This window comes from Acanthopagrus latus, chromosome 11, assembly GCF_904848185.1.
Source record: "Acanthopagrus latus isolate v.2019 chromosome 11, fAcaLat1.1, whole genome shotgun sequence".
Taxonomy (NCBI): Eukaryota; Metazoa; Chordata; class Actinopteri; order Spariformes; family Sparidae; genus Acanthopagrus; species Acanthopagrus latus.
Window position 1 is genome coordinate 7,555,887 of NC_051049.1, and position 12,214 is coordinate 7,568,100.

At 44.1% G+C, this 12,214-nt stretch overlaps 2 protein-coding genes across 2 annotated transcripts; one reads left to right on the top strand and one right to left on the bottom strand.

The window, feature by feature from the left end:
* Positions 1–57: 57 nt before the first annotated feature.
* Positions 58–7,621, top strand: cep135 (centrosomal protein 135). Its single transcript, XM_037114411.1, has 26 exons — positions 58–269; positions 585–712; positions 810–1,000; positions 1,088–1,255; positions 1,366–1,507; positions 1,651–1,735; positions 1,819–1,947; positions 2,038–2,253; positions 2,353–2,418; positions 2,504–2,654; positions 2,742–2,971; positions 3,049–3,213; positions 3,296–3,433; positions 3,556–3,633; positions 3,719–3,870; positions 4,093–4,208; positions 4,283–4,437; positions 4,738–4,793; positions 4,915–5,083; positions 5,197–5,307; positions 5,391–5,576; positions 5,716–5,925; positions 6,014–6,216; positions 6,322–6,426; positions 6,822–6,977; positions 7,129–7,621. The coding sequence occupies exons 2-26, from the start codon at positions 600–602 to the stop codon at positions 7,148–7,150; spliced, it is 3,513 nt and encodes a 1,170-aa protein (XP_036970306.1). The 5' UTR covers positions 58–269; positions 585–599; the 3' UTR covers positions 7,151–7,621.
* chst14 (carbohydrate (N-acetylgalactosamine 4-0) sulfotransferase 14) lies at positions 7,605–10,393 on the bottom strand. Its single transcript, XM_037114419.1, has 2 exons — positions 10,100–10,393; positions 7,605–8,943 (listed from the first exon to the last, which is right to left on the bottom strand). Exons 1-2 carry the CDS (start codon positions 10,391–10,393, stop codon positions 8,116–8,118), a joined length of 1,122 nt encoding a protein of 373 aa, XP_036970314.1. The 3' UTR covers positions 7,605–8,115.
* Positions 10,394–12,214: the final 1,821 nt, after the last annotated feature.

A 12,214-nucleotide genomic window follows, 5' to 3' on the forward strand; every position in this document is an offset into this window, starting at 1 on the left:
GCTACGCCGGGTCTCAAAACACGCCTCCCCTGCTGCTCCAGTGTCTCAGTTCCATGGTGACGAATCCAAACCGGAGACCATCGGCGCTCTTTTCAAACCTCTTTACCGCGGAAACATGTTAACTTACGAGTTGTTAGTCATTTAACTTTAACGAAAAACAACCTGGAATGCCATTAATGAACCTGTAATGCAAGTTATTGGTCAACGCGAGCCGTTTGTGTCGGTTATGTAGCACCAAGTTGACGTTAGACAGGCTAGCTGTCTCTGCGGTAAGTTGAGTCAAACTTGAGATTTAACGCTAGCTAGCTAGCTAGCTGGTTAACTGTAGCCAAACAGTGCTAGCTAGCCGGTTAATGTTACTTGTTATCATAGAACAGGTGATGCTAGCTCAGTGGTAAATGACACATGAAGTTAATATCGACTTAATAGCCTGTAAGCTAGCAACGTAACGTTAGCTACAGTCAAATGCCGCCCTAACCTAAACTGTAGGTTAGCAAGCGTACAGTTAGCGACAAGCGAAAACACATGACGTTGGTTATTTAAGCTTGTTGTATCTAACGTGACCGTCGCTCTGTTTATGTCAGAGGCATATCACAGCCATGAACAGCAGCGCAGAGAGGAAATTCATCAATTTGAGGAAGCGTCTGGACCAGCTGGGCTACCGACAGACACTGGGGATAGAGTCACTGCCACTGGTGGAAAAACTATTCAGGTGAAGCACTGAGCCCTCCTGCACCTGCTGTCCTTCATACCTTAGCTACAGTTGATGAGATTTAGTGACTTAAGGCACATCTTCCTCTCTGTCACAGTGACCTGGTTCACACAACCGAAAGCCTGCGCAATGCCAAGCTGTCAGCAGGGAAGACTGAGAAGGAGAGTCGGAACTTCGATGCTCTCCTGGAGCCGTACAGGGCAGAGAATGCCCGAGCTGTCCGGGAGAACAACGAGCTGCACCAGGAGCTCCTCAAGCTGAGGGAGGAGAAGGACCGTGTCACCAGAGGTAAAAAAAAAAAAAAAGTGATGCCCTCGTCCTCCTCTAACCAACACGGTGCTTGTGATAACTTCACATAGTCTTGTCTTGTTTCAGAGCTCAAGACCCACATCAGAAAACTGGACCACGAGTCATCCGACTTGAAGTTTTTGAATAATCAGTATGTGCACAAAGTTCGCTGCTTGGAGAAGGACAGCAAGGCCAAAGCTGAGCGCATCCAGCAGCTGCAGGAGAAGAACATGCAGGCTGTGGTGCAGACGCCAGGTAACGGCACAGTTTTTACCTAATCTCCGTTATAATACATTGACATCGGTCTATTTTATTCTCAACTTCAAAAAACACTAAAGGGACCCCTTCCCCTCTCTCTCACACAGGTGGAAAGAAGCGCAGCATCCCTTTCAGAAGGCAGAGGATGCAGATTGATGAGCTCATACCTCCATCCTCTACATCAGCTTATCCCGTGGCGCAGCCTGATGATCCGTATGTAGCTGACCTGCTGCAGCTGGCTGATGGAAGGTTTGTTTTCTTTTGTGACTGTGAAACCATATTATTGTCAGAATCAGCAACTCCTTAATGCATATGTCGATTTGACTGTAGATGCCTGCATTTCTTTTCTTGCCTAAGCGGCTGTATGAACAACTGTATATTTTTATTTGTAGGATTCATGAGCTACAGGAAGATATCATAAAGGTCAAACTAGACCTGGAAAACACTCAAGACTATATCAAACACTTAAACACACAGGTAAGAAGTAAATGAACTGGAAGCATTTAAACTATGACTTGTTAAATGTTATTATAGAGGTGAAACAATGGTATTTCTTTAAGGTGGAGGAGAGAGACAAAGAGATTGACCGTCTGAATCGTGCTCTTCATGGAGGACGACCTCATGATGTAATTTCCCTCGAGTCTCAGAACATCAGCAACGAGAAACTGATCGCCCATCTTAACCTTCAGGCAAGCATATTTACGCTGACTTATGAATGCTTAAATATTACAGAGGGCCTAACTTGTGTGTTGACTGTAAACTTTTGCTCTCTTATACAGATTGAGTACCTGCAGGAGACCAACAGAACACTGGAACAGAAGGTGGAGGGACTGCAGCAGAAGAAGAAGGACGCCTCCACCGAAGTGGCCAATCTGTCTTTAAAGAACCGGGAGCTGTGCGAAGAGCTGACGCATATAGACGACCTTGCCAAGCGGATGGAGATGGACAAGGAGTTTGTGTTGGAAACTGCTGACATGGAACTGCAAGAAGCTAAAGTAAGAATATGAGAAAATGGAAAGTAAGACTTCACAGGCTGAGTGTTGGGTAGCAAAGTGTGACTTGGGACAATGAAAACAAACCTCTTTTCTCAACAGAAAGAAGTTCAAAGGCAGCATAAAATCATTGAAGACCTGGAGGATATTATCACCAAAACAAGAAGGGTATGCACAGTGATCATGTATTTTTTTTCTTTGTTCTGTTCTGTGTTGTGTTCTTACATAATCTTTTGGAAATGACTGAATTCAGGAGCAATCTGAAGGTGACTTTGAAAAAGACAGACTTAGAGACCAGCTGGTGGAGCTCAAAGAGCAGAATGAGAAAATGGAGGGACTGGTGAATTTCCTGGAGGAGGAAAAAATCCGGCTGCAGGACAAAATGGAGAAAATGATGGCAGCTGGTAAGCAGCAGTTTGGCTGAACCCTTTTCACATTGCAGCTTTACATTGTTGACATTTAATTATTACTGACTTGTTACTGTTTTCTAGACAAAGACCTGGTGCTGGAGTTGGAGACAATGCGGGCTAAACACGGTGTTTGTGGAAGGGAACGCTCCCCATCGCGGCTGGATGCGTTTGTCAAGAGTCTGGAGGAGGAGAGGGATTATTATCGGCAGGAGGCAGAGCGCTACAAAAGAGCCCGAGGGGCTGCTGGGCAGGATTTAAGCCCCAGTCGTAGTCCAGGCCGGGGCAGGAGTCCTCGGTCCAAAGCAACAAGGGTAAGAGACAATCATTTAACATATTTTTCAGTTCATAAATGTGATGCAAAAATTATATACTTTTATTTTTAATTTAGCATTTTCAGGGAGGCGCTGCAGAGACAGAACTGCTTCGTTTAGTAAAAGAAAGAGATGAGCTGAAAGCCGCTCTGTTGGGCTTTGAGACACAAATGGAGGACATCCAGGACAACGTGAAGGCCCTCAGTGCTGAGAGAGACCGCTTCAAAACACTGTTAAAACAGGTGAGTTTTAGAAACAGCATCACACCAGCTGGAAACAACTTATCTTACACTTTTGAGGACCAAACGATTTTTGTCGGTTTAGGCTCAAGAGGACCTGAAGCTGGCCCGAAGCACTGATCTGTCGGCTGACCTCTTCAAACTGAAGGAGGAAATTAAAGAGGCAGAAATTAAAATTGAGCACATGAGTGTTGAAAGAGAGACACTGATTGAGAGATTAAAGGTGAGTCAAGAGAAAAATCCGCTTGTCGACAGTAAAATACAAGTTTTTCAGTACACATTATAATTTAACTGATAGTTAGCTGATTTCTTTTGTAGCATGTTGACTATCCAAACTTTTTGCAGGTTGCCCAGACTTCAGCTCTGACGGACAGACACGTCGAGGACAGGAGGATTCTCGACCTGGAGAATGCTGTTAAGAGTGTAAGGGCACAGTTATTGTGTAATGGCCACTACTGTAACTGGTCCTTTCTTTACCTGGCACATTGTGTGTTTTTTTTGTGTGTAGTTGGAGCGAGAGAGGCTGGAGCTGCGGTCACAGGTGTGTCTGCTGAAGGAGAACCGAGAGGCTGCAGAGGAGGAGCTGAAGACCCGATCTGCTGCTCTGGTCCAGAACTCAGAGGAGGTCGCACAGCAGAGGGCGGAGTCTAACGCTCTGAGGTTTGTGTTGATAAGATGGCAAATAAAAATGTGGAAAATGAATAACACGACAAGGAAACATTGGTGTAATATGCATTCTCAGTTTACGCTTACATTGCTGACATTTTCTTAAAGGATTACCTCATTATTCTGCTAACAACAGGTGTTTTAAACACATGAATCAGCTGTTGTTGAGGTTTTTAACGGTGTGTAAGAAGGCTGATGGATTCTGTCCCTCTTTAGGCTGCTCCAGGAGCAGATGGAGCAGTCACTGTCTGATACACAACACAGGCTGTCTGTGAAGATGAGCGAGCTGCATGCTGCTCATGGGCAGATTGAGAAACTGGAGGAGAGAATAGGTGAATATCTGCTCATGTTTTGTCGTCTTCTGTGGCTGCTTGGCTGCTCACTTGATTTTTGTTCCGTCTGACAGGAGAGCTGAGTCAGCACGGCTCCAAGCACAAAGAGGAAGTGGCTGTTCTTCAGAAGTCTGTCTCTGCCCTGGATAGAGAGAAAGACGCTCTGCAGGATGAAGTGGATCAGAAGACCGAAAAACTGGTTGCTCTCGAGGAGGAGAATGCTAAAAAGGTAGTCACAACCAGCAAAGTTCATCAAGATAACCATCGCTACAAGTCTCTTATAATAATACTCATACGTTATCAGTCCCTGCATTATTCCTTCTTTGTACAGTGGTTATGAAAAGGTCACCCAATGTACAGTAAGTGATGAGGGGAAAAACTACAAGTACCAATTACTCCTTCACTGTACATATAGACATGTGTAAACTGTTAAGATGGACTTTAAAAAATGTGAACCTGTCCTTTGAAATGTAACCGAAAGATGACTCAAAGAGAATTAATGAATGATGATTCTGTGACATGTACACAGGAACAGACCCTTAAAGAAGTGAGACTCACAGTCACAAACATGGACAACTCACTGGCGTGAGTATTGTGCACAGTACACAGTTCAACACAGACCCCAGATATCCCCCAGAAGACTTCCTGTTGATGAACTGATGTTGCTGATTTGTTGTTGTGATGTCATTGCCTGTGATCCTCGCAGTCAGCTGCAGGGGGCGTTGAACAGCCGTGAGAGGGAGATCGGCAGCCTGAGGAGACAGCTGGATGCCTGTCAGGAGGAGCTGGCTGCACTCAGGAGAGACAAAGAAATCACAATCCGAGAGAACAGGAGGCTGCAGGATGACCTGGCCACAATGACCAGAGAGAACCAAGTACGTAAAACATTTAACTTTAATTTGTCAGCTTCTTCTGTGTCACATATGAAGATTATGAAGGAAATGATGAGGGAATAACAGCAGCTTCCTTCCACTCTCTGTCTGTGCAGGCTGTACATGTGGAGATGGAGGAGGCTCTGCATGAGAAGGATGAACTGAAGCTGAGGGTCCACTCGTACATTTCTGAAGTGTCCAGGATAGAGAAGCTGATGGCTACAAAGGCAAGAGTGTAATCACTATATCTGTTCCAGGCTGTACGTTGTTGATACTCTGATATAGCTGACTGATACATGTCGACCCACAGGAACAGGAGAACAGGGACCTGCTGGATCGTTTCAGGATGGCCCACTCCGAGGTGGAGGAGCGGGAGCAGAAGCTGCAGCAGGCTGAAGGCCTCAATAGCTCCATCCGTCTGGAGCTGCTGTCTTCAGACACAGAGCGCAGACACCTCAGGGACACGGTCGGCCAGCAGGAGAGAGAGATCCAACAGGTGAGATAAAACAGAAATTAACACTTAAAAAGGACCAGCGAACTAACCAATGATGTGAGAATATACAGTATACTGACACACTGAGGTGTTTGTCTTTAGTGTGTGACTAATGTACCACTCATCCTGCTGTTTCCTCAAGCATACACAGGCCCTGCAGGCATACGAGGCCCAAGTATCCTCTCTGGTGCGAGGAATGTCCCGACTGGAGGAGGAGCTACATAAAGCCCAGGAGGAGAAGGCTGCTCTCCTCTCAGATCTGGCATCTGTCAGGGAGCTCTGTGTAAAACTCGACTCTGGCAAGGAGCTCACAGCACGTCAGCTCACCTCCAGGAGGATGGATCTGGAGAGGGTGAGGCCTGAACACAGTTTTGCTGTAGGGCTCACATGAGCAGAAGCAGTTATTCATTTTTTTTTTTGAATAATTGTGTGTTTTCTAGGTCACAGGAGAACTGGAGGATGTTCGGTCTGAAGCAGAGCTGCTGAAAAAACAGCTGGCCAGTGAGAGGCTGACTGTCCGCAACCTGGAGACGCTGCTCTCCAACAATCGGCAGAAGGAGTTTCAAACCCAACTGACAGCCAGCGAGAGGGAGTCAGAGCTGAAGGTCCTCCGTGATAGGCTGACCCTGGCTGACAGCAAAACGTAAACAAAAACGGTTCAATTCCTTGGCTTTAAGTTTTCCACTTGAATAAAATGTTTTTTCTTTTCAAATGGTTGATTTGTTGGCATTTGTGTGAATACACTCAGTGCGGAGCATTCCAGGGAGGCGTCCCAGCTCCGCAGCAGAGTCTCTCAGCTGCAGACGGAGATGGACGTCCTGAAAAGACAGTTGACCACTGAGCGCTTTGAACGGTGAGCTACACCACAGACTTCCAAGGACACAAATAATTTAATGAAGTGGAACAAAAGCTGCAAGTCTGATGCAAATTAGATGTGTAATGTGCCTCAACTTATATCATATAAAATAAATCTTTGATTTTTATGACCTAGAATCCTAAACCCTAATATTTCCAACCTAATTATTATATAGGAATTAAAAAAACCCCACAACTGTTCACATTATTGGAGCTGGACAGTGATTTTCTTACATTTTTGCTTTAAAAATTACACAGTTGGTTATGTAAACTTTTACAGTAATTACCCAATTATGTACAGCTTTAGTACATGTTGTATTCATACAGTTTCAACAGCGTAGTGAGGGCTCACATAGTGCATTCTGACTTTGCTGATTGTCTCTGTGTCCTCAGAGAGAGGGCCGTTCAGGAGATGCGCAGACAGGGCATGTCGTTCTCGCCCCTGCAGACTTCACTGCCCCTCAGCTCCTCCGGCAGTTCTCATCACATCTCCCCAGAACGCTCCATCCTCCGAACTCTCAACCGCTCCACCGACAAGTCAGCAGACAGGTATGGATTTGGACGTGAAAATTATTAAACTGATTATTTCTAAATCTATTTTTAGATTCATTAATATTTCTTCTGAATGTCTATAAAAAAAATGTTTGGAGTCAGAACATTTGTTTAAGAATTAACCAAAATCTTTTCTTTCTCTTTTCAGAAGTGTTAGCTTCAAGGATTAACTACTGGAGAGACAGACAAATGAAGGCAGCGCTGAGTGAGTCAGAAACCACTAGAAGCTCACGCTTGAAGTCTTGAGTCTGGACATGAATTGTTATACCCTCCGTAAGCCTTGGCATTATCTAGCCTGTAGCGTACGTCCAGCCTGAGGCGCTCAGGATTGAATCATGCCAGCTCTTCAGTGACAGTGCTAACAATTGAAGGTTACTTTTTTCAACTTCTCAATAACTCACACAACTAGAGGAGTGTCCTCTCTGTTGGTACGTTACAGTGTTTGAAGAAATTAGGATTCAGCTTCCAGAATGAAATTAGTTCTCATTAACAATAACCGCACACATGTAGCAAGTGTTCATTCAGCCCTGTGGTTATGTGTATTATACTTAATATTCATGTTTTTTAATGATGTTTTAAATTATTAAATTATTCACAAAATAAAGCAACACGCATTCCAGGATATGCTTTGATGTATATCACAAAACTTGAACTTGTGTTTTATTACAAAGTGAACAGTCTGGAGCGAAGGAGAGGCTGTGACATAAAACAAAAGGAACACAGACTTAATAAAAACCCAACAACCCTGTGAGTACATGGTGTGTGTTTTAGCCTGCTAAACCACCAAATGCCCTCTGAAGACATAAACCCCTTACCCTCTCTGAGAACGAACAAGCAATATCCAATGTTTGCTACATTTCCATCAATGTATACTGAATTGGTTGTGTTACTGTAACAGTGCATGACAGGAACATTGGACAGTGATTTTTTTTTTCTTTTGTCTGCAGCTGATTTCAAGCTTTAGTGGTTTTGAAGTCTCTGTCTCTTCCAATAATCAGCATGTTGCAATGATAATCGAACAGCTCAAGTACAAATGTGTAACAGCTATCAAAATACTGTTTGTTCCCTAGGAATAAAAAATAGCACACATGAATCTCTATCAAAAATAATCTCAGAGCTATAAAACATTGCACAGTTAATGCCGGCAGTGTTCAGTGGTTGTGTTGGGGAGAGGATACGTGAAGAGGGAAAAGTCTAAAATGTATTTGGGCAGCAGTTCCCTCAGCAGCTTCTGAGGTAAGCTGCACAGGTAATAGTGTAATGTCTCCGTGGTGACCGGCTTGTACCACGTTTGCCTCTCTGGGAAGCGAACGTAAGGAGGGGCTCCAATGCGCTGCAGCACGTACTCTGCATCGCTCTCGAGCTGCTCGTGGGAGCCGATGAAGTCATAGTTCACAGCACAGGGTTGGCATAAGTTGTACATTGGCATCCAGTGCTCATTCATGCGCTCCACGTCCTCGTCCAGCAGGTAATGGACGAACTCTGCAAAGGTCACGTCATCTCCCGTAACAGCCGCGTCCTTAGCTCGACCTTTTCTGTAGCGCTTTATGATCTCCACACCGTATTTTTTCTGGTAGGACTGAATCTCTCCGAACTTGTTCCTGTACGCAGACAGCAGGCGCTCCATGGGCTCCCGCACAAACATGAACTTGAAGTAGTGCTTGAGGCGGTAGCGGATCTCCTCGGGCTTAAGAGAAGACAAAAACAGAAGGTCGCTTTGATGGTTCATCTTGATGTTGACGTCCACGTTTTCCAGAGCTCCGCTCAGAACCTTCAGCACCCTCTTCCAGTTGGAGCAGGCCACCTTGGGGACGTAGCAGTAGAGGAAGTGGTACTGGTCGTTCACCAGGACGTGCTGCAGCAGCGTCTTCCTCTGCAGGGGGCTCAGGGACCAGATGCTGCGGGGCATGTTCTTCTGGCTGCACATGGTCCTGATGGTCCGGTTACGGATCTCCTGGAGGATCTGAATATGAATGCAAATTAATGATTTTTAAAATTGCGTTAACACCAATTTTACACATAAACATTGACTTGCCAGTCGTGTTTTGCACGACTTGGCATGTGAAAACAGATGTGTCATGTCAGGTCAGAGAAAATAACCCTGAGTTTGTCATAATGAGGTCATCAGAGTTGGGTCATCTTGAGTTTGGCATTGCACATTTTATGACAGAAAGCCTACAAACATGGACTTTGGACATGGTGGATGTTTATCAGTCAGAGAAGGTCTAATTAAAGGAAAGTTCACAGGTCAATATGTAATCTTTGCAAGTCCAAGTTCCCGTATAGATCTGAAAAGACATTATTTACTCCCTTTTTAAATCCAAAATCTTCACTGTAGCTGCATTTGCATCTGAAGTGGGTGCAAAAACTCAACCACATATCAGAGGTGTAAACAATGTCTTTTCAAATCAATTTAAAACCTTTTGGGACTTGTATTACACTGGACTCGTGGTTGAATGTTTGGGTTTTTTTTTTATTTACTCTGCTGTGTTTACATTCTTAAAACAAGTCCCCATCTACATGAGTTGTTTCTGAGAATGCTGCACAGCTGTTTTGCTGTGTCGCTCCAGAAATGTTTTTCCGGACTAGGAAACTTGACCCAGCCTTTTCCGTCTGGGTGAGAGCGAGTAGGTGATGACAGGAATTTAATTTCTGGGTGAACTTCTCCTTTAAAGGACTTGAGTTTTATTTTGGGGGAAAACTTGCTCATGTTATGATTTCCCAGCTTCTGCTCTTGAAGCGAGCAGATGTTTGGGGAAAAAAGGCGAGAGTGTGAATAAACAATACAGACTGGAAAATGGAAAAATGGCAGTATAATTTTTAAGACTCACAGGAGCGTTTAAAATGCAGTGTGTGTGTGTGTGTGTGTTAATGAGAACTTTTCAGAGGAGATTTTAGTTGGGCGTGGTGCTTTTCCCCTTTTGTTACCTACTTTAAAGAACATCTTAACCCAACGCATGCAACGAAATGGCTGCAGAGCCTTCAGTCCTTCAGGTTAAGACACATCTTTTAATATTTTGAAAAGTACACAGTCACCAATTGCATCCTAAATCTCAGCTGGCTACACCGGACCTGTACAAACACCCACAGACCTCCAGTAGTTAACTCCATGACTCTACCTGGGACTCCACGTCCACAGCAGCCGGGCTGTTCTTCCCGACCTGCCGCATGAAGTCCAGCCGCCTGCCGCTGCCCCTGGGTGGAGGCGTCTCCATGCTGTTCAGCATTCCTTTCTCTATCATGAGCAGCAGGCCTCCGGATGCTACGATCACCAAGAACGTTAGCACCGACGGCAGCACGGCGGAGCTGCGGCGGACGGAGCCGGAGTTCACCGCGGACCTGAAGTTTATCACCGAGCCGCTGCGAGCTCCTCCGCTCCTCTTCACCCCGTAGTCCTGCTTGCGGGGGAGCATGTTCGAGTCCCGGTCGTCTGGTTCGATACCTGTTAGCTTTTTTTCCGCTTCTTATTTTTCTTTTAAAGTCCACAGCTAACCACCGTTGCTGCGTAAGAGACGGGACCGTTGGTTACCTACCACGTACCCATAGTTAACTTTAAAAAACTGCGTCAACGGTCCGAGCGTTGATACAGCCACTTCCGCTTGAGCCGTCAAAATAAAACGGCTCTCACGAACACGTTGCGAGTTGAAAATGAAATAATGACCAAAAATAATTATATTCAAAAATCTCTCGGGACTGCCCATGAAGAATAACTATCGATTACAGGATTAAGTCGAATAGATGGCGCTAACGTACGTAATATAATAAAGCAACAAAACACGTCCGGTTGGGATTTTCAAAATAAAATCTTCCAGACGCTTTCTATGCAAAAAAATACAGTGTAATCAATTCTTCTGAGTGAATTTTATAGCAGTGCAGTGCCTCAATGTAGGCTTATTTACATTTACTTCATTTACTGCCTCTGTATTGTTTACAGCAGGCTATGCAGGAGGTGGTGCTGTGTACCGGCTTGTCTTCAGCACCTCCTCCCTGAGGGATACTGAAGTCCCCCTACATGCCAGCTGGGAGATGTAGTGCAGCTAATGTATTTTAGGTTTGTCCCAGTGTGAATCCTTGTCTCAGGGGTCTCTTAAAGATCCCCCTGGTTCTTATAGCCAAAGTTTGACATGTTTTTTTGTAGATTCGAATAGTGTGTGTTCTAGACTCACTGCAGATGAACTGTGTTGAAGAAAAGCGTTTAGGTCAGTTTGGTGTTCAGGTGTTAGAGGATTTTGAGACACTATCCCAGCTGTGTGCAATTCTTGTAACAGCTTTTCAGATACCAGAGTCAGCAGCTTGACTCATCAACCCATCCCTCCAATCAACGATGAGATCACATCACGTTTTACCACCAAAGTTTGATGCAATCACTGCATGTGATCTCCAGTTAATCTCGTGTTGCAATGTTCAGATGATACGATATCTGAACCACTGCATCGTTTCCTGGTGGGGCCTACAACCTCGTCAACAATCACTGAACATATCAAAGCTATATGCACATTTGTGTTTAGGCTCTCATGCATGATGATACACAGGAGAGCTTTTTTGTTTACCTTAATTACTAATGAATTGAAGTACTAGGCTTGTAAGTCTTCAAAATAAAAGATCAGTCTATAGGTTATATCAGTTTGGTTATGCAAGCTACATGTGAGGCTATGTTTAGCCTCTAGAATGTAAATCCTATTAGCATAAACCTGGAAAAAATGCCAGATTCTGATTTTAATCCTTTTCACACTTCCTGCAGCAGTTAGTTTATACATTAGTCAGTAATCTGTCAGGAAAATGCTCTAAATCTCGGCATGTGTTTGAATGTTACATTCAGAGTTTTAAAAATAGAAGCTAGTTTTCTGCTTGCATCTTATAAGGTTATAACTTAATTCTTAGTTCATGTTTTAAGACCTGCCAGCTAAAACAAGCTGTCGGGTTTCTTTGGAGCTGACTGTATCTTTACTTTCATGCTAAGAAATAAGTCACGAAATAAATAATGACATTTTGTTAGATTATATGTTGTTTTTATCATGCAACATTTTATTAGTGAACTGTATACTGATCTATAGGGCTGCAGCTGATGATTATATTCATTCTTGATGAATTAATTCCTTGATAAAGTAGAAATAAATGTGACAGATGTTACAGTGTCAGTCATCACAACCCAAAGAGTGATGTAAAACAAATAGGAGCCTCCCAAATGATAAGATGGAACAAGGTTATTTTTGGTGTTATGGCTTGAGAAATGA

Coding starts and splice junctions, on each gene's coding strand:
- cep135 (XM_037114411.1), top strand. CDS start 600: ATGAACAGCAGCGCAGAGAGGAAATTCATCAATTTGAGGAAGCGTCTG. Junction 1,948..2,037: donor TCGCCCATCTTAACCTTCAG/GCAAGCATATTT, acceptor TCTCTTATACAG/ATTGAGTACCTGCAGGAGAC. Junction 2,419..2,503: donor TTATCACCAAAACAAGAAGG/GTATGCACAGTG, acceptor GACTGAATTCAG/GAGCAATCTGAAGGTGACTT.
- chst14 (XM_037114419.1), bottom strand. CDS start 10,393: ATGCTCCCCCGCAAGCAGGACTACGGGGTGAAGAGGAGCGGAGGAGCT. Junction 8,944..10,099: donor CTGTGGACGTGGAGTCCCAG/GTAGAGTCATGG, acceptor ATTCATATTCAG/ATCCTCCAGGAGATCCGTAA.